Genomic DNA, 24624 nt, shown 5'->3' with positions numbered 1-24624 from the left:
CATCACATTTGTGGGGTCAATTAAACGCTCAAAATGGCCAGAAAAAGAGAACTTTCATCTGAAACTCGACAGTCTATTCTTGTTCTTAGAAATGAAGGCTATTCCATGCGAGAAATTGCTAAGAAATTGAAGATTTCCTACACCGGTGTGTACTACTCCCTTCAGAGGACAGCACAAACAGGCTCTAACCAGAGTAGAAAAAGAAGTGGGAGGCCGCGTTGCACAACTGAGCAAGAAGATAAGTACATTAGAGTCTCTAGTTTGAGAAACAGACGCCTCACAGGTCCCCAACTGGCATCTTCATTAAATAGTACCTGTTAGAGCCTGTTTGTGCTGTCCTCTGAAGGGAGTAGTACACACCGGTGTAGGAAATCTTCAATTTCTTAGCAATTTCTCGCATGGAATAGCCTTCATTTCTAAGAACAAGAATAGACTGTCGAGTTTCAGATGAAAGTTCTCTTTTTCTGGCCATTTTGAGCGTTTAATTGACCCCACAAATGTGATGCTCCAGAAACTCAATCTGCTCAAAGAAGTGCCCATCCAACCAATCCAACTTGTGGGAGCTGCTTCTGGAAGCGTGGGGTGCAATTTCTCCAGATTACCTCAACAAATTAACAGCTAGAATGCCAAAGGTCTGCAATGCTGTAATTGCTGCAAATGGAGGATTCTTTGACGAAAGCAAAGTTTGATGTAAAAAAAATCTTATTTCAAATACAAATCATTATTTCTAACCTTGTCAATGTCTTGACTCTATTTTCTATTCATTTCACAACATATGGTGGTGAATAAGTGTGACTTTTCATGGAAAACACGAAATTGTTTGGGTGATCCCAAACTTTTGAACGGTAGTGTATATGTATATTTTTTTTTTACTGGGATATTCTGGGTTTAGTGTAGGAATATTTGATATATTTTATTAACCCCTGTGGAGAAATTCATGCTCTGCATTTAACCCATCCTAGCTGTGTAGCTAGGAGCAGTGGGAAGCCGCCCGGGTACCAACTCCAGTTCTTCTTGCCATGCCTTGCTCAGGGGCACAGACAGGAGAAGATTAAGGTTTTATTTTTATTTTATGTTTGATTTACTTATCAAAAAGTGTATTAACCAATCAGATTTACCTTTGCTGACTGCAACTGACACACCTACAGGGGGGACATAATTTCTCTCTCTCTCTCTCTCATCATCAGCCACTTCTCCGGGGTCGGGTCACGGTGGCAGCAAGCTAAGTAGGACACTCCAGGCGGGGCTGGGGGGCGTTGCTGGGGACATAATTTCTGTTACGCAAAATGCATGCAAGTAGCTAGTGAATTTTAAAATGTTGCAAAAGAGCATTTCAAATTTTTTCAAAAACCCTACCAAAGCGTAACTTCCAAGGACGAGTGTTGATGGTTCATTTTCAGCCACTTCGGTGTCCCGGCCCCAGCCATGACAGTGAGCTTAGTCCTGTCCAGCCAAGTTAACATTAGCCCTTCAACTAAACCTGCAGCCGCAATCCCAGAACCAGCCGAAGATGGAGCCATGAACACTGCTGTCAGCTCACTTAACTTTCCATCCAGGCACTTTGGGACGGAAGGCTTTTCAAGATCATTTAGCTCAGGTTGGTGAAATGGCTTCAACAGTGAAAATGGCTTCATCATGTGGAAGAGGTGGCTGAAGTCTTGTGCTATGTTGCTCTGCTGTAGCAAAGAAGCTAATTAATGAGGAGCGGACAAGAGCTGATGGCACATTTATGAAAGGCTTTTCACACTGGTGAAAGGCTGTGGAAAAATTTTGCTTTTGGATTTTCCCCCTTTTTTTCTCTGAATTGTACTTGGCCAATTACCCCACTCTTCCAAGCAATCTCGGTCGCTGCTCCACCCCCCCCCCCCCCTGCCGATCCGGGGAGGGCTGCAGACTACCACATGCCTCCTCCGATACATGTGGAGTTGCCAGCCACTTCTTTTCACCTGACAGTGAGGAGTTTCACCAGGGGGACATAGCACGTGGGAGGATCACGCTATTCCCCCCAGTTCCCCCTCTCCCTGATCAGGTGCCCTGATACGACCAGAGGAGGCGCTTGTGCAGCTACCAGGACACATACCCAAATCCGCTTTCCCGCCCGCAGACACAGCCAATTGTGTCTGTAGGGACGCCCGACCAAGCCGGAGGTAACACGGGGATTCGAACCAGCGATCCCGGTGTTAGTAGGCTACGGAATAGACCGCCATGGCACCTGGATGCCCTTTGTTGAAAAATATTAGATGGCATGAAAAATCAAGTTTTCATCTTGAGGCTCTAAGTAAAATTTAAACAAGATATTTACTCCTGCTGCTGTGCAGTATGTCTGTAGTCTGTCTGGTTGTGATTTGTGATAGCATCTTGATGGACCGTGGAGGGGTTGCAGAGTAGGGCTGTATACTCACTGCTTTAAGTTTTTAATGACTCTAACCTGGTTTGGTTGGCTTGGTGGTTTAACCTAGTTTAGTGTGTGTCAGCGGTTGCTGTGGCAATCACTTGGGTGGAACCAGGTTGGTGTAGTCTGGCACTCCATCTGCTCCTTCTCCCACTCTCTCCTCTCCCATGCATAATCTCTGTGGTTGCTTTGATGTTTACCATGTTTACGAAGTAGTTCAAGTTGGCTGTTTTTCTATATCTGCTCTTCAAAACATTTACCGTTGCCTATCAGTACAGCCATAGTAAGAGTTCAAGTTATTGAACCAGTACATGTATTTGTTAATGCAGTTTCTGATAACTGAGTTAGAGACGATTTCTTTTGATTTGCACATTGCGTAAGGCTATACCAAGGGTATGCCAAGTCAGGTTTCACAATTTTCATGTCTTTTGGCGTGCATTGTGCGATTATATAATCGTTTTGGCTTTCTGCCTCGTGTGGGGTTCTTTGGCTAAAATCACTAGATATATCTTGTCCTGCGTGTTTAGTTCAATGAGGCACAAGTACAGCATATACATATTACGACATTGTACTATACACTGTATACCACTGACCTGCAGCACCCCCAACTCAAAATGCCTTCCAGTGTCCCTGGTTGCACACAAGAGCCAGCAGTTGATGTGATGAGGACATCATACACAAGGGGACATGTCCATCAGTATTTTAATATTGACAGTGCAAAATGAAAAGGTCCTGTGCACCTTCCTTGATTTTGATTTGATATATTTTATTAACCCCTGTGGAGAAATTCATGCTCTGCATTTAACCCATCCTAGCTGTGTAGCTAGGAGCAGTGGGAAGCCGCCCGGGTACCAACTCCAGTTCTTCTTGCCATGCCTTGCTCAGGGGCACAGACAGGAGTACTAACCCTATCATGCATGTCTTTTTGATGGTGGGGGAAACTGGAGCACCCCCACTGCAGACATAGGGAGAACATGCAAACTCCATACAGAGGACGACCTGGGATGACCCCCCAAGGTTGGACAACCCCGGGGTTCGAACCCAGGACTTTCTTGCTGTGTGGCGACAGCGCTAACCATTGGCCACCGTGCTGCCCAAGGCTAAAGCGTTAATGTAGCCAGAAAAAACCCCATCAAGACACAAATACACAGTGTAATGGTGCAATTTAAGAAAAGTAATTGTTTCCACTTAGTTGTCTAAATGTTGAAGAGACAGGTCGGTGGCGTGGCCTTCATTTCTGTTGTCACTTTTGGGTCCCCCCATTTAACTGTTGTTCCCCCCTGTACCCCCACCTAAAAATAATCTGGCTCCGCCTCTGACACACACACACACACACACACCCACACACACACACACACACGAAGACACAGGTCTCCTGAGCATCAGCAGAAGCAGCGACAGAGCAGATTGCAGTAAAGAGCGTCTTCAGTAAAGAGCGTCCTCAGTAAAGAGCGTCTTCAGTAAAGAGCGTCTTCAGTAAAGAGCGTCTTCAGTAAAGAGCGTCCTCAGTAAAGAGCGTCTTCAGTAAAGAGTGTCCTCAGTAAAGAGCGTCCTCAGTAAAGGGCGTCTTCAGCAGAGTGAGAAGTCGCAGCATGATGTGTCTGCTGGACAGAGATCTTACTGTCATTACATAAACAGTCGAAGCTGAAGTAACGCTGGCCTTTCCCCTAGACCCTGGACTGGTCAACACAGACCAAAGATAAACAGCTAACAAACAAAGACACACACACACACACACACACAGCAGAAAGAGGGTGACCATATTGTGTCCTTTCTGGAGTTCCAGAGTTACACTTTCAAAATTGCTCAGTGATATAAAATCCACCATGTTTTTTTTAAAGCAGTTTAAAAAAACAAGTTAGTAGAAATGGATGCTTGTATACACAATGTATAGTTTTGTTTTTAGTATTTTTTTTTTCCTTTTCTGTCCACCATTATTTGTGTTTCCATTGTCTGTCTCTTACTCTCAGCTACTGCGGATACGGTTATTTTATTCTGTAAATTTCTCCCTGCCCCCCTTTATTTTGGTCCTTAAACACTGTTGCTAGTGTGTTACCCTGTTGTTGTTGTTTGTGTGTTTGTTGTGTCCTGTTTTTTAAAAATAAAAATCATTGATCACAAAAAAAAGCAGAAACGGACAGATGTTGAGATAGGACATTTATTAGATAGATACAAAGATATGGGGACAGTCCCGGTCCAGAATGGGCGAAGGGGTGTTTGGTATTTTTGGTGTGACCTCCACAGACCAGAATAGATTTCTGTTTCTTGTTGTTCGGTAGTTCTGCGTCAGTGGAAATACGTTAAACTAAACGCAACTAAGTGACGTGAGGCCCGCCTCTCATAATGAACCCAACGGGGGGAAGAGCGGAGGAGGAAAGGGCCAAATGGTTCGAGTTGTCAGAGGTCCTACCTTGATGTCTTTGCCAAAGAGATTTGCATAGAAACAAAGCCAGTTCCTGGAGATGTAGAGTCGGCCCTGCAGTAGAATGTCCCTCAGCAGAGCACAGGAATACACTGAGGAGGAAGACAGACAGTCACCAGACAGAGCAGGAGACACTCTTCTACAATGGCAGTCAATCAGAACCATATCAGAGCTGCTAGCTAGCATGTAAAGTCAGCGGCAGACATATGTACCGTCTACAAACAAGTGTCCAGACTACTGTTGGGCTCTCTATAATCCAGCATTGCAGAGTGCAGTCCATTACATCTAAACCAGTGATCCCGCTCAACAAAACCTAATGAAGAATGCTTTTATGACGTTTTATCCCATGCAGACTGGAGAGCTGTTAGAAGTGATGGGGGTTATATTTGCCTTTTTCCTTCTTCCTTTTCTTACATACTTTGACTGGTTTTCATTGAGAAATGATTGGAAGTGTGGTTAAGCAGTGTTTATAAGAGGATGTCACTGTGCGGGTGCATCCCCTGAAGTTAGTTAATGGCAGCAGTTTGCATAAACACCTCAGGATACGCCATTTTGAACACGCTGTTCAGGACACTACAGGTTTACACCTTTCCAGCTCAAGACCATCAACCTCTAATGAACTGACCTACCAAGACGGAGTCGCCGCTTATGGGAGCTAAGACCCATATGGCCGAGGCTTTGTCGGAGGGACCTGCTAACTGCTAGCCTGTTGCCTCGGTAAGTTAGCCCACCTCCTGGCTATTTCTTTAGTCTAGGAAATCAGTGCCTCTGAACAGGCACCCCGACTGACCAGAGGAGGCGCTAGTGCAGCGAACAAGGACAGACACCCACATCCGGCTTCCTACCCGCAGAGACAGCCAATTGTGTCTGTAGAGATGCCCGACAAAGCCAGAGGTAACACTGGGATTCGATCCGACGACCCCTGTGTCGGTAGGCAATGGAATAGACTGCTAAACTACCCAGACACCCCCTACGCCTGGGTAAAATGAAGTACTAATTTACTGAATAAGAACATTAATATTTCGTTTATTTGTTTCTTCATGGTTATAAGTAAAGTAGAGGATGCATGAGGCTCTAGGCAACTGCCTGTACAGCTTATAAGGGGCCCCAGCTGTGGAGCTACAGGAGCCACAGGAGTTACAAACCTTTTCTACAACTTTAAAGATTCAACCCAGTCCTCAGAGATAGTCCGACAATTAGGTCCACCCCCTCTGGAGTCAAGTGTGTCCCTCATTAACCGAGGAGCAAATCCCAGTGTACCCTCTGTCTCCATCGCAACTTTCCAACTATCTCAATTAATAAAAACTGTGTGGACTGCCCATTTCCCTTAAAAAAAAAAACGTCAGAGGAGCTTGTCTACCGAGCAGCCAAAACACCCTGAAGGACATAGCAGGCATGAAACCCGAGACTGTCACTATGTAAAACACACAGTGTGGTCGATTAGTGGTTGGTAGTGTGCAGCCCTGCAGGTCTGACAGTTCGGTGTGAACAGTGACAACAGGAACAGCTGGTAAAATGGCTCACCCTTCATCAGGATCTCTTCTTTGGGGACGGTCTGGAACAGCTTGTGGTACTGACAATTGTACTTGCTGACGGTCTGTGGAAAGAAGAGAGAGGGGGGGGGCAGAAGGACCTACAGTGCATCCGGAAAGTATTCACACCCCTTCACTTTCCCCACATTTTGTTATGTTACAGCCTTATTCCAAAATGGATTAAATTATTTTTCCCCTGATCAATCTACAAACAATACCCCATGATGACAAAGCGAGAAAGGTTTTGTAGAAATTTTTGCAAATTTATTAAAAATAAAAAACTGAAATATTGCATGTACGTAAGTATTCACACCCTTTGCTATGACACTCAAAATTGAGCTCAGGTTCATCCTGTTTCCACTGATCATCCTTGAGATGTTTTTGTTTGATTGGAGTCCACCCGTAGTAAATTCAATGGTTGGACATGATTTGGAAAGACACACACCTATCTATATAAGTTCCCACTGTTGACAGTGCATGTCAGAGCAGAAACCAAGCCATGAAGTCAAAGGAATTGTCTGTGGACCTCCGAGACAGGATTGTATCAAGGCACAGATCTGGGGAAGGGTACAAAAAATGTCTACAGCTTTGAAGGTCCCGAAGAGCACGGTGGTCTCCATCATTCATAGATGGAAGAAGTTTGGATCCACCAGGACTCTTCCTAGAGCTGGCCGCCCAGCCAAACTGAGCAATCGGGGGAGAAGGGCCTTGGTCAGGGAGGTGACCAAGAACCCGATGGTCACTCTGACAGAGCTCCAGCATTCCGCTGTGGAGATGGGAGAACCTTCCAGAAGGACAACCATCTCTGCAGCACTCCACCAATCAGGCCTTTATGGTAGAGTGGCCGGACGGAAGCCTCTGCTCAGTAAAAGACACATGACAGCCCGCTTGGAGTTTGCCAGAAAGCACCTAAAGGATTCTCAGACCATGAGAAACAAGATTCTCTGGTCTGATGAAACCTAGATTGAACTCTTTGGCTTGAATGCCAAACATCACGTCTGGAGGAAACCAGGCACCTCTCATCACCTTGCTAATACCATCCCTACAGTGAAGCATGGTGGTGGCAGCATCATGCTGTGGGGATGTTTTTCAGCGGCAGGAACTGGGAGACTAGTCAGGATCGAGGGAAAGATGAATGGAGCAAAGTACAGAGAGATCTTTGATGAAAACCTGCTCCAGAGCGCTCAGGACCTCAGACTGGGGCGAAGGTTTACCTTTCAACACGACAATGACCCTAAGCACACAGCCAAGATAACGAAGGAGTGGCTTCGGGACAAGTCTGTGAATGTCCTTGAGTGGCCCAGCCAGAGCCCAGACTTGAACCCCATTGAACATCTCTGGAAAGACCTGAAAATAGCTGTGCAGCGACGTTCCCCATCTAACCTTACAGAGCTCGAGAGGATCTGCAGAGAAAAGTGGGAGAAATACCCCAAATATAGGTATGCCAAGCTTGTAGCTTCATACCCAAGAAAACTTGAGGCTGTAATCACTGCCAAGGGTGCCTCAACCAAGTACTGAGTAAAGGGTGTGAATACTTATGTACATGCAATATTTCAGTTTTTTATTTTTAATAAATTTTGAAAAATCTCTACAAAACCTTTTTCACTTTGTCATCATGGGGTATTGTATGTAGATTGATGAGAAAAAAAAGGAATTTAATCCATTTTGGAATAAGGCTGTAAAATAACAAAATGTGGGGAAAGTGAAGGGGTGTGAATACTTTCCGGATGCACTGTATATGAGGTTGTTTGCAGGTTGTTATACTGTGTGCTACCTACGAGCAGTTTAGGTGTAGACACAGCTGAAGCATGAGATCCTTGTAATCCTGAAGGTTTACAGACTTGTTAAACTTATTGTACGGTAAGAATGTATGACTCGTGTCTTAAAAGAAGACTGTGTTATAGAAATTCAGATCCATTTTTTTCTGGGTGGGGGTGGGGGGGCATGTCCTCAAACAGCTCTAGTTGTCTAGCTATTCATCTGATCTGGCTGAGTAAGAGGATGGAACCAAAACATGAGACCCCCCCCCGCCCCCATCCTTCCCAAAGACACGTACGCTGATGACAACCATCCAGGCCCCTGCGCCCCAGAAAACACACCTGACTCTCTGTGTGTTCTCTGAGAGCCAGACAGTCTCCTCCTGTCTCCTGCTGGGTCCTGACTCAAACACCTTCCCCTCCCTTCCCCTTCCTGTCTGGAACATCAAAGACACAAAAAACACAAAACATCTGATGTTCCAAACAAAACACAAAACACATGGAAGCTAATATACTGTTTATGAATCGAGGTAACCTGTTTTCATCGTTACTTCCATGGTTCCTAGCAGCTGCGCTACCACAGCTTGTCCCAGTCACATCAGGACCATTTTGGGCATGAGCGCTCTCAGAATTGGCCAGCAGGTCAGATCCACCAATCAGAAGCTAACACTGGCATCAATTCTATTGTCAGCCAATCAGACGTAATGTAATTACAGCCATGGCAATTAACCCAACAGGACCACGACCACTACTGCTACGATGTCTTCTACTACTACTACTACTACTACTACTACTACTACTTCTACTTCTACTACTACTACTCATCCACGTTCACCTCCTCTAGTACTACCACACCTGAGACTAGCACAACGGGCATCCTGTTTTTTGAGTGTAGTCACAACTTGGCTTTGGTTTCGGATATGTAGTCCCACTTCCTGATCCGGACCATGAAAAGTTGATACTCGGGCTCCTCGCTGTTATTTAAACACCATCGCTCTGCTTTACCAGCTTTGCTCGAAAAAGTGACAGTGTTTATTAAACACCGAGGGGTAAAAAACAGCTCCAGATTCCCTTGCTTGTCTCGTGCCTCTGCACCAGGCTCTGGAAACCTCTGAATGTTCTCTACTGGTCCAACAGAACTTTGTTTGACAGCTTGGGGGCGGGGGGGTGGCGGTGGTGGTGGTATGGTATCAATACTAATGACATTTCTATTGTTAAGACATTAAACAGTGGAGACACTGAGCTGGGTCTGCACTTGTGATGCTGGGTGTACACAGTAGGTAACTAATGTGTGTTACTCTGTTACTTACCGACCCTCGGTAACACTTCTTTACGTCTTCATAGGAAAGGTCATCAATGAGCTGCAACCTGGAGCACAGAGACACAGACAGACAGATACAGCCAAACAGAGGGTTTTGATTTTGATGTATTTTAATGATCCCCATAGGGAAATTACTCTCAGCATGTAACACATCCTAGCTGTGTAGCTAGGAGCAGTGGGCGCCGCCGTGCAGTGCCCGGGGACCAACTCCAGTTCATCTTGCCATGCCTCGGTCAGGGGGCACAGACAGGAGTATAAACCCTAACATGCATGTCTTTTGATGGTGGGGGAAACCGGAGCACCCGGAGAAAACCCACCGCAGACATGGGGAGAACATGCAAACTCCACACAGAGGACGACCTGGGATGACCCCAAGGTTGGACAACCCCGGGGTTCGAACCGGGGACCTTCTTGCTGTGAGGTGACAGCACTAACCACTAGGCCACTGTGCCACCCTATAGATGTAGATATAGATATAGCTGTAGCTATAGATATAGATATGGATATAGATGTAGATATAGATGTAGATATGGATATAGATATAGCTATAGATGTAGATACAGATGTAGATATAGATGTAGCTATAGATATAGATATAGATAGGTGGACAGAGAGGGACAGAAAGAGAAAGTGGTCAGTTAGATTCTGGTCAGACTGGACAAAGTGTGACGTGTGTGTGTGTGGGTGGTGGTGGGCGGATTAACCTTCTCTAGAGGGAACACGGGTTAAAACATACGCACACTCACTCATACGCAGGCACGCACACACACACACACACCACAAACCCACACACTTTTCAATGAGGGAGTCCAGGTGACCAGCAAGTCGCCATGAGGACAGAAATGCTTTGATGATTATGAAAATAAAGTCCATGCAAAACAACCTCTTTGGAAACTCAAGGAAATACAGCATATCTGCTATCTCTCTCTCTCTCTCTCTCTCTCTCTCTCTCTCTCTCTCTCTCTCTCTCTCTCTCTCTCTCTCTCTCATATCTCTACCATCCATGATTATTCTCTCTGTCGCGCCGTGTCTTTTCTTTTTGATTTTTTTTCTCTCTCCAAGTGTATCCAACCAATTACCCCACTCTTCCGAGCCATCCCAGTCACTGCTCCACCCTCTCTGCCGATCCGGGGAGGGCTGCAGACTACCACATGCCTCCTCCGATACATGTGGAGTCGCCAGCCGTTTCTTTTCACCTGACAGTGAGGCGTTTCACCAGGGGGACATCATGGGCGCAACAATCACGCTATTCCCCCCCAGTCCCCCCCCCAAACAGGCACCCTGACCGACCACAGGAGGCGCTAGTGCAGTGACCAGTACACACACCCACATCCGGCTTCCCACCCGCAGACATGGCCAATTGTGACTGTAGGGACGTCCGACCAAGCCGGAGGTAACACAAGGATTCAAACTGGCGAGCCCCTTGTTGGTTGGCAATGGAATAGACCGCTATGCTACCCGGATGCCCCGCACTGTCTCTTTTCTATCATGTCTGATCATTAGGCCTTTATCTCTCTCCCTGTAACTCCTCCATCACTAAGTGTGGTTGGCGCTGGTCACTTGTAATTCAGAAAGGCTTGTTAGTTTATTCTAGCATTGGCCTCAGTCCCTCATGCCTAATACACAGAACATGCATTTAAACTCACTTTGACATAAGAATGGCATTAAAGGGACAGATTTAAAGGGACAAAGATGTTTATTTTAAGAATTTCCAGAAGTTTTTTTTTTTAATTTTGCTGATCTGTGAGTTCATATGAACCGCAATCCCTGGTGCTTTAATATCACACTTCTTGTACTGTGATGTCATATTGACAGTGCCGGATCCAACAGACCCACAATGCATTTCCACATCACCTCACACACACACACACACCCAAAGACAGAGACACACACAAGAGAAAAAATAGCCTAATTATGTACTGTAATAAACATGGTTCTGGCATGAAAGGGTACAGTAAAGCAGAAAATGAGAGAGAGAGAGAGAGAGAGAGAGCGAGAGGGAGAGCACTCGAGAGACAGCAAGAGATTATTCATCATTATTTCTTTTTAATCTGTAGAGAAATTCTTCTTCCATATGAATAATTCTCAAAACACTCAAAACAAACATCTAAATTCATGTATGCAGGCAGGAGCTGTGTATGTGTGTGTGTGTGTGTGTGTGTGTGTGTGTGTGCGGCAGAAGAACAGAGGCTCTCTGTCAGCAGTAGCTCGCCACCTTCATTATTCAACAGCTTTTAATTAGAACTGAGGACGCCAAGCTGCTGGAGACACACAAACTGCTTCCTGTCACCGTAGTGACTGTCAGACCAGATTTCAGGTTTAACTCTTGACGTTCCAGATCTCCTGCTGTTGTGTAAACGGCTAAACCAAGACTCCATCAGTCTCCTCCCTGTTTAGACACAACAAAGACTCCAGGACAGAAAGCTTAAGAAAAAGCCTGCTCGTGACATTGCTCAGACTGCCGGTGACCGTGCACTCCAAAACATTCCCATCAGACATGTTCTCAACCAGCGCCCAACATTTCTGCCATACCAGAAATAATTAGAGAATGAATGAGCCAGTAAGATCAGTAGGATCACTGAAACCAAGATAATCCCAATGACCAGTATAAGTAACGGAAACAGTATGACAACCATAACCACAATAACTGTTACGACGGGTAGGACCAATGTGACAAATATGACTAGTGTAGGTCCTGTTTAACCAGTATGACCAATATGACCAGTGTGAACAATACAATGAGTATAACCAGTATGACCAAACAAAACAATAGGCCCATCAAAACCAGTATAGACAGTACCATGTGAATATTCAGTATGAGCAGTACAACAAGAATGGCAAGGAGAACCACTTAAACCAGTGAAACTACACACTTTCATCTCTCTCTCATATCTGATCATCAGCTTTTTCTCCGGGGTCGGGTCATGGTAGCCGCAAGCTAAGTAGGGCACTCCAGACGTCCTTCTCCCCAGCAACACCCTCCAACTTCTCCTGGGGGGGATTCCAAGGCGTTCCCAGGCCAGATTCGACATGTAATCCCTCCAGTGAATTCTGCGTCTACCCTGGGGTCTCCTCCCAGTTGGCTGTGCCTGGAAAACCTCCCAAGGAAGGCACCCAGGAGGCATCCTAATCAGATGCCCGAACCACCTCAACTGGCTCCTTTTGATGCGAAGGAGCAGCGGCTCTACTCCGAGCTCCCTCCAGATGTCTGAGCTCCTCACCCTATCTCTAAGGTTGAGCCCAGACACCATATGGAGGAAACTAATTTCAGCTGCTTGTATCCGTGATCTCACCCTTTCAATTCAATTCAATTCAATTTATTGTCATTAAAAATTCAGTTCAATTTACTGTCATTTCGGTCACTACTCAAAGCTCATGACCATAGGTGAGGGTTGGAAAGAAGATTGACTGGTAAATTGAGAGCTCTGCCTTCCAGCTCAGCTCCCTCTTCACCACAATGGTCCAGTACAATGTCCGCATTACTGCTGATGCATCAATCCACCTGTCAATCTCCCACTCCATCTTACCCTCACTCGTGAACAAGACCCCAAGATACTTGAACTCCTTCACTTGAGGCAACAACTCATTCACAACCCAGAGGGAGCAATCCACCATTTTCTAGTAGAGAACCATGGCCTCAGACTTGGGGGTGCTGACTCTCATCTGGGCCACTTCACTCTCAGCTGCAAACTGCCCCAGTGCACGCTGGAGGTCGCGTTCTGATAAAGCCAACAAAACCACATCATCTGCGAAGAGCAGAGATGTAATTTTGAGGTTCCCAAAAAGGACACACTCCTTACCTTGGCTGTGCTTTGAGTTCCTGTCCATGAATATCACAAACAGAATCGGAGATGAGGGATAACCTTGGCAGAGTCCGACATCCACCGAAAATGTGTTTGACTTTATGCTGAGAATATTGACACAGCTCTCACTTTGGTTATACAAGGACTGGATACATGGTCGTAAGCCTTCTCCAAGTCCACAAAACACATGTAGACTGGCTGGTGAAATGCCCATGTCCCCCTCAGCACTTCCGTAAGGGTAAAGAGTTGATCCTGGCCATAGCCAGGATGGAATCCGCATTGTTCCTTTCCACCACCCTAGAGCAGACTTTCCCAGGGAGGCTGAGCAGTGTGATGCCCCCATAATTGCTGCACACCCTCCGGTCTCCTTTTTTAAATATGGGAACCACCATCCTAATCTGCCACTCCACAGGTATTGTCCTCGACCTCAACGCGACACTGAAGAGGCATGTCAGCCAATACAGTCCAACAATGTCCAGAGCCTTCAGCATCTTAGGGCGAATCTCATCCACACCCAGCGCATTGCCATCATGGAGCTTCTTAACTACCTCAGAGACCTCTGCCAGGAATATGGGTGGGGCTTCCCCCGAGTCTTCAGACTCTACCTCCTCCACTGAGGACATGTTAGTCGGGTTCAGGAGCTCCTCAAAGTGTTCTTTCCACTGCCTGACAACATCCCCAGTCCAGGTCAGCAGTTCCCCTCCCCGGCTGAACACAGCCTTAGTCAAATCCTGCTTCCCCTCCTTGAGCCGGCGGATGGTTTGCCAGAACTTCCTTGGGGCCAACTGAAAGTCATCTTCCATAGCCTCGCTGAACTCCTCCCACACCCGAGTTTTTGCTTCCACGATCGCTGAAGCCATAGTCCTTCTGGCCTCCCAGTACCTGTCTGCTGCTTCAGGAGACCTCTGGCCAACCATCTTGAAAGGCCCTCCTTCTACAGCCTGACGACTTCCCTCACCGCCATTGTCCACCAACAGGTTCTTAGGTTGCACACCTCGACAGGCATCGATGACCATAGCTCCCACCTGCTGCAGCTGCAATAGAGGCTTTGAACTTGGCCCACTCAGACTCCATGTCCCCAGCCTCCCTTGCGACTTACACGAGAACTTCTTCTGGAGGTGGGAGTTGAAGACCTCATGGACAGGGCCTCTGCCAGACACATTCCCAGTTCACCCTCACTACACAGTTGGGTTTGCCAGGTCTGTCTGGCAGCCTTCCCCGCCATCTGATCCAACTCACCAACAGGTGGTGATCAGTTGACAGCTTGCTGCTCTCTTCACCTGCGTGTTCAAAAACATTCGGCTGCAGATCTGATGATACGACCACAAAGTCTATCATCAATCTTCAGCCTAAGGTATTCTGGTACCAAGTACACTTATGAACTACCTTATGTTCGAACATGTTGTATTGTTATGGCCAATCCATGACCTGCACAGAAGTCCCAATATCAAGGCACCGCTTGGGTTCCGATCGGGGAGGTTGTTCCTCCCAATCATGCCCTCCACAATCATGCCCATGCTTTTCTCTATCATTGCCCACGTGAGCATTGAAGGTCCCCCAGCAGAACTATAGAGTCCCCAGGCAGAACCCTATCTAGTGACACCAGAGACTCCAAAGACTCAAGAAGGTCGGATACGGCCAAACTGCTATTCAGTGCCATAAACACACACAACAGTCAGAGCCTGAAGATGAGCCAACTATATCTAGTTGGTACAACTCCATCTCCCACACCAGCTTAGGCTCCTTCCCTGCCAGAGAGGTGACATCCCACATCCCTAGGACCAGTCTGTGATGTCGGAAGTCAGCTCAGGCTCCTTCCCTGCCTGAGAGGTGACATTCCACATCCGAGGGCAAGCCTGTGATGTCGGAAGTCAGCATGCGCCCACCCTGCCTGCTGCCTGTCCTGCATTGCACCCTACCCCAATGCTCATCCTCGTGGGTGGTGGCTCCACAGGGTGGTGGCTCCATGTTGTTTTTCGGGCTGGGGGCCAAGGCCCAGCCACCAGATGCTCACCGGCAAGCTCCCTTCTCAGGTCTGGCTCCGGGAGGGGCTCCCGGTTTTCCTTTTCCGGGTGAGGTGCTGTGGCTCTGCTGTTGTACATTCATTGGGTTTCTTGGGACTGACACAGTTAACTCGTAAAAACAGTTGGACCAGTAACTTATTGGGAAACTTCTGCTGTCTTTCTCTCCCAGGTACTTTCCCCTTCACCAGTCTTTCCCTACTCACACTCACTGTCTCTTAAGGTGCTATCAGACAGTCTCTCCCTTAGTCCCCCTATCTCTCAGCTCCTCTTTTGCTTCATTGAGTCCACCCCTTCCCATCCCTCCCTCTCTCTCCTCTCTCTCTCTCTCTCTCTCTCTTCTCTCTCTTCTCTCTCTCTCTCGTCTCTTCTCTCTCTCTCTCTCTCTGTCTCTCTCTGTCTCTCTCTTCTCTCTCTCTCTGCTCTCCTCTCCTCTCTCTCTCTCTCTCTCTCTCTCTCTCTGTCTCTCTCTCTCTCATCTCACACACACACACACACACACACACACACACACACACAACACACACACACACACACTGTCATGGACAAATAAAATGACACTTGTAAACTGGGCGTGTGTGTGTGTGTGTGTGTGTGTGTGTGTGTGTGTGTGTGTGTGTGTGTGTGTGTGTGTGTGTGTGTGTGTGTGTGTCTGTCAGAGGCAGGTTGTAAACACACTGTAATGGTATTAGTGTTATTGCATTACCCATCCATGAGTAGACTAACAAACGACTATTGAAAACTAAAATCCTGAAGATTTACATGTAGACAATATCCTTTTTGAAATGTTCTATCGCTGGCGTATTTAAGACAACAGCTAATTCAAAACTGAGGCTGAATTATCTTAAAACTATGCTTCATCCCTCAATCCATTTCCATAACAGTTGCTCAGGCAGACCCGGCCAAGGGCTCGGCTTGCCCCTACAGATAAACAACACACACAAGTATTCTCTCTGCTTTGATCACTTGAGCAGAAAGATGCCATGAACACAGGAAGCGAACACTGTTTTCATGACCTGAGAGACAGAAATACAGGAGGGCTGACAGAGGTAAAAGAGGATATAGGCTTCAGTTCATGCCACTGCACAGACCGAGAAGTAATGTAACAAAAAGTGAAGCAAAACAGTAACAGCACCTGCTAATGAACCATGAAATGTTTTTGAGTAATGATTCCTGCATTGTCCATAGTCAGGGTAACCTACATCTGTACCATTCTAGTCGCCATGGTAACTGTCCCCCAGCCTACATGTGACCTGATTTATCATTATAGTTTTGGTAGCCATAGTAACGGTCTTGTATCCAGCATTGATCATTTGTTAGTACAACCGTGGGAAACAAAGCGGGAGGATGGTAAGTTGAAACCAACCATGGGATGATACTGTCAGGTACTACATGGTACTGTCATGATACTGTCAGTTATTCTAGTTGAAGGTTGAGCTGAACAACAAGCGCCTCTGTTCAACATACATCAGTCAGTCAGGGAGCTCCTCGGTGACTGTTTAAACTCATTGTTGTGTCTATCACATATGTATAGACCAGGGAGGGCTATAGCTGTTTGTGATTAGTAATGATACACGCAGTGAAGATACTTGAAAAAATATCCAATCCTTGGAGAATGAAGCCCATACTCTACCTCTAACACAAAAGTCTGCAGATAGGCATTTGGGTAGCATAGCGGTCTATTCCGTAGCTTACCAACACGGGGATCACCAGTTCGAATCCCTGTGTTACCGTCAGCTCAGCCGGGCGTCCCTACGGACACAGTTGGCCGTGTCTGCGGGTGGGAAGCCGAATGTGGGTAAGTGTCCTGGTCACTGCACTACTGCCTCCTCTGGTCGGTCGGGGCGCCTGTTCGGGGGGTAGTAGTGTGATCCTCCCACGTGCTATTCCCCCCTTGGTGAAACGCCTCACTTTCAGGTAAAAGAAGCGGCTGGTGACTCCACATGTATCGGAGGAGGCATGTGGTAGTCTGCAGCCCTCCCCGGATCGGCAGAGGGGGTGGAGCAGAAACAGGGACTGCTCAGAGAGCGGGGTTACTAGCTGGGTACATTTGGTAGAAAAAGGGAGGGGGGGAAATCTGCAGATAAAGTCACTTATCTAAACTTTTATGATTTATAATCAAGTAAATTATAACGGTATTTCTAATGATTTATAATGGTATTTCTTATTAATAAAACCTTTCCCCATTTCTAAGACTGGACAAAGTTGCTAACTGGACACCCCATCATTAAATTCAATCTACATGTTGCTTATTCCACGTGTATGTTGGAATTATTGGCGAGGGCAACCTTTCGCCGGTGTACCTGCACTGATGTCAGCAAAGTTGGATCTCAACATTTTTAAAATAGCCTTCCATCCAGCGCTTTTCTTGTGTAGAAGTGGTTTGGTGTTGTTATCACAAAGGACTTTTTGCGAGTACAGGTAGTCCCCGGGTTACAAAAGCCCAGCTTACGAACGCCCGTACTTACGAACCGACCTCCGCAAAGCCTACCCCCCCCCCCCATTTTTCACCCCAATTGTATTTGGCCAATTACCCTATTCTCTGAACCATCCCGGTCGCTGCTCCACCTCCTCTGCCGATCCAGGGAGGGCCGCAGACTACCACATGCCTCCTCCGATACAGGTGGAGTTGCCAGCCGCTTCTTTTCACCTGACAGTGAGGAGTTTCGCCAGGGGGACGTAGCGCATGGGAGGATCATACTATTCCCCCCAGTTCCCCCTCCCCCCGAAGAGGTGCCCCGACCGACCAGAGGAGGCGCAAGTTGCAGCAACCAGGACACATAACCACATCCGGCTTCCCACCTGCAGACATGGCCAATTGTGTCTGTAGGGACACCCAACCAAGCCAGAGGTAACACGAGGATTCGAACCAGCAACCCCCATGTTGGTAGGCAACGGGATAGACCGCTATGCTACCGGATGCCTCCATAAAGCCTATTATTTTTTTTAAAATCGAGTTGCACACGATGGTTCGCACTAACGAACGGACGGACTACTTTGTGCCATGCTCAAGTCACTGCGTGATTTATTTGACTAATTTATGCTAGATGTGAACTGTACGTAACTGCTCCGATTTACATACACATTCGACTTACGAACAGACAAAAAAACAGAACTCGTTCATAATCTGGGGCCCTCCTGTAACCACAAAGGCATGAACAAAACCTGGATATGGTTCTCAGTCATCACTTTAAAAATGTTAGCCTTTGCTCTATCTTATATGCTACTGGCTAATTGTTGGGTCTATTAGATGTAATAGCTATGGATCTATTTACTGTGATTTAATTCGTAGCTGTAGTATATGTAATTCATATGGTTCTGTTAGGCCTGGTTCAATCATAGTTGTGTTAGCCGTATTAGCTACGGTTGTATTAGCTCTGTTGGCTCTTAGCCTTCTGTCAAGGCTACAGCTGCATAAATGCAAGTCGTACTGAGAAGTATTCATCCTCACTCGGGCACAGCGGGGAGCAGAACACTGTGCAGATGATGTGCAGTTCCTTACCTGAACTGTGGGGGGCAGTGTCCTTCCTCCTCCCTGGGGGGCTCCACCTGCTCCTGAGGGGGCAGGACGCAGATGTCGTCATTCTGCTCCTGGTGTTCCATCATCAGCCTGGGCAGAGGGACAAGACGACAATGAGGTCAAACACTAGAATAGGACCTATTTTTCTATGTAGCCTGACAGATTACGTTTAGCGCTACCACAGCTTGGGTTGGGGGATCTATACCCCAGGTAGCTCAAAGAGCACAGCGTGGCTCAAACACTGCTAGGGTTAGGGGCAGTCCTAAACCATTGTGAGTAGTCTCCTGGAGACAATGTTGCAAAGAACGAGGTCAGAGGTCAGTGTTGTGAATGGAGGGGGACTATGTGGGAGAGGCTGAGTGCTCCTATGGCTCACTGGATTCCTACTTACTGCTGGCTGTTTTATATGAGGTTGCTATAGAGATTTTTTTTCTCTTCAAAACTCAAAACACTATCAACAATGTGTGGGACTGCAGAGAGGGGGACTGCACTTGAAGAGCTGCTGTCAGACCAAGAGATAAAAAGAGAAGAGCATCAAATAAACACTAAATATAGCGCTTTAACCATCAACCTACTCATTGAGCGTATGCGTTTGCCAGTGAGTGCTTGGATGTGCTGACGAACTGCAATCGCAGCACAAAGTTCCCACAGTTCCATGAGTCCTCCAAGTACGCCCTCCAAACCATCCCTCTGCAAAGGGATCCTCCACCAGACCTTAGAACAAAGTCACATTTCCCTTAAAAGTTAAAATTCTGGTGAAAACAGACACAGGGAGCTGATTTTATATTCGAGGTCTGGGGCACAGAGAACGTGAGCTGAACCTGACTGACTTAGCAGGAAACACATTAAAATCCTCTTGATACACCCTTCCCACCACCACCGTGCTGTGAAAGACCCTCTCTGTCCGTTAACATTGAGAACAGAGTCTATTATTGGTTGGTGTATTATCGGAGCCCATTTGTTTTTCAGACTGGGTCTGGGAAAGAAGAACATGGCGATCTGGTGGGAGCTCCCAGTGTTGGTTAGGAGTGCCTGGCCACAGGCTGGGTGGGGGGTGGAAGTACTACAGCGGGTACTGGTCTCTGTCTGGGCACAATGACACGTTTATGGCCTCCTGTTGGTGAAGGGTGATGTGATTGGCTGGTGAAGAGATTAAACTGCATGGCGTCATGGCAGTGCACTCAGAACCCCCCCCCCCCTCAGGAAAAAGGACGATCTCTTTCTGCCACCACCTCCTCATTCGCTCCCTTTACGTGAGACCCCATTCGCTGTTCGCCAGCACTGGCTGGGTGAGAAAGAGGCGTCTCTGCCGCGATGCATTCTAGGGTCTTTCACTTTGTTGCCATGGCAACAGTCTGAAAAGAAAAGGCTCTTCTCACTCAAGCGTTTGCTTCGTTCCTGGCTGTGAGCTGAGTTTGAACTGGCCAGTGAGATGAAACAGCACAACTCTGACAAAGAGCTGACAGACTGAGAATGCCGCAGTCCAGAAGTTAAATAACCCCAATTGCCCCCATCCTTTCCTATCGTTACCAAACCCACACACCCAAATAGTCCATCATGGCAGTTTCTCTCTTTGAGCCGTTCCCTGACATGGAAAAAAAACGCGTCAACATTCTGACAGCCTGGCAATCACCATAGGGGCTAACACAACCCCCCTTCTTCCTTTTACCCCACCGGGATCTGCTGGTAATGGTCCCGGTTCAGGTGGTGGTGGTGGGGGTGGGGTGGGGGGTGATTATTCCCAGCAAAGATCTTAACTACATTTGAGCAATTGAGAATAAACACACAACTGACAGACCGGTATGAGACCGGAGTCAAAATTGATGCGGAAGGGCAACTATAAGTGGTCTGGACAATGTCTTCAACTAATATCTGGCGCGGTCAGCTGACATCCAGAATCAGCTGTAGTCACTTTGATGGAGAGAGGCTGAGAGTCTCCTGTACTTGTACTTAACGTGTCGTGACATCTCTATGACTGACGTCAAAAACAGTAGAGTTTAATGTCCAGCTTGAGCGTTGGAGTCCACTTTCAAAGACACCTCGTTTGGCACCCAAGACACAAACGAGAAGAGACAACATCAGGACGTCTGTCGTGACCTTAAGCGTTTCCTGAATGCAACTGAAAAAACCCAAAGCTACGGCTCTGGTCCTTTCGGCGGTGCCCGGACAACTTTGAGCAAACAACAGTGTAAATGAAAATCAGCTACGAGTTGCAAAGTTCCAGTCGAGCTGGGACGTTGTCGTGCTGCTGTCCTACCAGAGGCCACACCGCCGAGCCCCTGTTCTACCCCAGCTCACATCCATGCAAATGGTAAGAAAATAACCTGCCCGGGAAAAGCACGCAGCAGCTTTTTCAGAATCCCTGCACCTCTCTACACATGACAAAGATGACGTCATCTTGGGTGTGTTGTTCGCGATTAAACGTACAACGTAACGCGTGACGATTTAACCAAAATGTGACACATGAGCAGCAGAAAGGCGAGAACCACAAACGGTTGTTCGTTAGCACACAAATCCAACAAATTGTAGCCATTTTTAAATACGCTACAAAGCCTAACGTCAACGCTCGGTTGGCAGGAGAAAGCGACCAAGGTCCCCTAAATCTCACAGGTTTTACAGAATATTGGACTTTGGGTAATAATCACGTGCAACATAAACCGTTTCTGTCCACGGGCTGTCCTGTCATTCAAACAAACCCTTAACACTGTCAAATACATCCAACCATGCTGTGTATACTGTACTGTACATTGTACGTATACTGGTGCGCTCTGTCATGTCCCTCTACCTCAGGCATGTATGTAAGCAACCTGCTAACATCTATTTCAGCATCTCTGATATATTCTATATTCTCTGCACCACTGCACTTTATCACCTCTTATTTCACCTGTATAAAGTCAGTCCTTTTGTATATATATCTAAAGATTGTTGTGTTGTAGTGTTGTTATTCTATGTTAGGTACACTGAGAGAGCCACGAAACCGGAGTCACATTCCACGTTTTTGCAAACCTACACGGCCAATAAACACGATTCCGATTCATATCTTTCATAGAAAAGAGCCCCTTTTATATTTTTCTACATTTAGACTTAAAGTGTCACTTCCAAAGGAGGTCCTGGGCCAGAGCTGGACCCATGGGCTCCTCTGGAGGTTTGGCGTCTGCTGACACTTCTGACATGTGTTGGTGCTGTTGCGCTGGGTCGCTTCTGAAACCCCCTGGAGCACGAGCGCTTTGCTCTTCTGCCCTCGTCCGCGGGGAACACCTCGGCAAACACCGCATACACAAGCCAGGTACGCCGCAGCTGGGCAGAAACCGCTATTCAGACCAGGAAAGTCGGATTAACGCCTACCAGGGCAGGGATGCTTGCTGTCAGGACGCTTATCGTGTGGGTAACTGATATATGTAAGGGATCAGACGCACGACGGTCCCGATACTGCCCCAGCTCCGGGCTGCAGGGCGGACAGGAGTAAATGCGGTGCGATGAAACTTTCCTCAGTACGGCGACGGCATCTGAAAGCCACGTCGGGGAGGTCTCTCCTCTCAGCGCGAGGCGACTTTCAGTCCCGAAGTACACACCGTTCCGTCATGTTCCGCAACCGCGACCCAGCAGCACTGCCAGCACACAAACCCACCAAACAAACACCGGAGGAAAAACAGAAAGAAAGCGAAGCCACCAAATACAGGGCCAGGGCTGCGGGCTTTATTTCTGTCGACGGGAAAATAAACCAAAGGTGAAACACACGAGTGCGAGCCAGCGCGCCTTTAAACGACAATCTCAACTGTCCAGACACCAGCTCCGTGTTCCCGCCGCCCTCCTCCCAGATCCCAGCTCCGTGTTCCCGCCGCACACCTCCGGGCTTCGGACTGGCTTCGGTAGCAGTATTTGGCAGACAACAAATAAAATGGGGGGGGGGGATAAAGACTATTATCATAGCTCACCTTGTACAGCCCCGTTTATAACGGGGGATACGAGTGTTTATAACTATAACGGTACAAAGAAAAAAGGTCGGCGGGACGGTGCAAGGACAAACAGGTAGGAACGAAAGGCGAGGAGTCCTCGTCTTACCTCGGATGCTTCAGGCTGAGCCGCTCGGACTGGAGGAGAAAGTCCGTTGGTCCGAGCCGAGCCGAGCCGGGGAGAAAAGAGGAGGTCGGTACAGTCGCGCGTGCGCGCGTACGCACGCACACACACACACACACACACGCGCCTGCGCGGCTGCCAGCGAGACCGAGCGGATCAAATTTCCTCACGCCGACTTGTTGCGCCGGGTCTCCATAAGCGGGCTGTGGTTTCCTCGGAGCCTCCGCCTCCCGGAGGTCGCCCTCCTCGTTTCCCCACCGCGTCCCCTCGTACACGCGCGTCTCCAAAAAGGGAGCCGCTCACTGTCTCTTTAAGTATAGGACCCCCCCCCCCCCCCGCCTGGGATCATGTAAGAGTGGCTGTTGTTCTAAGCAACTGATATGGAAATTGATAAATGGATTTGCCAAGTTATGCTTCAGACTGGAGGCACGTGTATCCCTTACCCACAAGAGGAGAGTGGTCCTTTGTAACGGAGGAGGAGGAGGGGGAGAACGGAGGAGGAGGGGGGAGGATGATGATGATGATAAAGATGCATACCGACTTGGCTCACATGCTGCGGCTGTTCAACGGGAAGCGTGCACGTGCCTCGCAAGACTTCGCAAACAGGGATTAAGATGAGCGCACATGGAGAACTTGTCTTTTAATCAAATTTGAAATTTCAATATTTACATCGTAAAAAAAACCAACAACCTCCAGCCCAAGGCGTCAATTCACGCTTTGGCGGGGGGGGGGGGGAGTGGCGGTCTGTTCAGGCCGTGCAGACCGAACCACAAAAACTGGGTCAGGATTGTTGCTGTTACCTTGAACAGGCTCATTAAAATAAACTGAAAATATAAGAATATGACCACTGCCTACTGGAATGTCAAAAAATGCAGCTATTTAGTACCATGTATTTAGTAAATTATTTATTAATTATTTAGTAAAAACAATTAGCAAATATTTATTCAGTGAAAACATTTTATTTAGTAAATTTTCTTTAGTAAAAATACAGCTGGTCCTCGTGTCAGTCTGCATGCATGGCCACCCAAGGGTGAGGGTGAATAAAGTTGTCTGGATCTGAATACACAGCTAGTATCCATGCAACAGGCAGACAGCATCCAGGTGATGAGGAGGTGATACTCAGGTAAGGGAGGCGGGTCTGTTTGCTACTGTCTCCACTGCAGCTGCAAAGCTGAGGGAGAGAGGACACTTCTTTGCGTCATGGCTCCCCAACCATCTTATCCATAGCAAGGTCAGAGGTCAGTGTCCGCTACAGAATTGTACACATTTCTAGATATAGGCAGTGATTAAAGTGGGCCGGAGCTACCCGGATCCCGACACCGGCACTTCCCCAAGTCAACCGGAGCTGAGATCCGGCACTCTAGACAGGAGTAATTTCAACCTTTTTGTCACAGTAAAATTTAAAACAAAAAACATGATGCAGCCAATTCACATGCATTACAAAATAAATCGCAAATAAAATCGTTCTTCTATTTTATACTACTTTACTTTTTCTAAAAGTTTGAATGATATCGCGCCCTCACGTGACCCGCACCTGCCTGCTGTGTGGCTTCACCAGACTTGACATCAAAAGAGACTGGCTTCACACTCACGGGTCAGGGTCAGTTCACCGCACCAAGCAGACAAGACTCGAGAGAGCGTCAACCTGCTACCTGCACTATTATCTTGGATTGGGGGCATAAAGAGTGAGTATCTTCAGTGTATTTCCAATAGTATTTCCAATAGTTTTGTCTAGCTCTGCTGTGGTTTTCATTCAAGCAACTAACGTTAGCGAACGTA

The 24624-nt window shown here is 47.4% G+C and overlaps 1 protein-coding gene across 2 annotated transcripts in view; it reads right to left on the bottom strand.

Annotated features, from left to right (window-relative positions):
• Positions 1-19401, bottom strand: part of LOC130114283 (GRAM domain-containing protein 2A) — a 45016-nt gene extending 25615 nt beyond the window's left edge. Inside the window, exons 1-5 of one of the 2 annotated variants that reach the window (XM_056282117.1) lie at positions 19344-19401; positions 18751-18858; positions 9414-9471; positions 6339-6411; positions 4803-4906 (exon numbers count right to left, since the gene is read on the bottom strand). In XM_056282117.1, the coding sequence (XP_056138092.1) occupies positions 4803-4906; positions 6339-6411; positions 9414-9471; positions 18751-18854 (339 nt within the window). In that variant the 5' untranslated portion in view covers positions 18855-18858; positions 19344-19401. Of the gene's footprint in view, positions 1-4802; positions 4907-6338; positions 6412-8402; positions 8439-9413; positions 9472-18750; positions 18859-19343 lie in introns of those variants that run through there. The other variant, XM_056282118.1, reaches the window with a different exon arrangement.
• Positions 19402-24624: the final 5223 nt, after the last annotated feature.

This window comes from Lampris incognitus, chromosome 6, assembly GCF_029633865.1.
Source record: "Lampris incognitus isolate fLamInc1 chromosome 6, fLamInc1.hap2, whole genome shotgun sequence".
Lineage (NCBI taxonomy): Eukaryota > Metazoa > Chordata > Actinopteri > Lampriformes > Lampridae > Lampris > Lampris incognitus.
The sequence above is the reverse complement of the archived record's forward strand: the minus strand, read 5'-3'. Positions and strand labels throughout refer to the sequence as shown.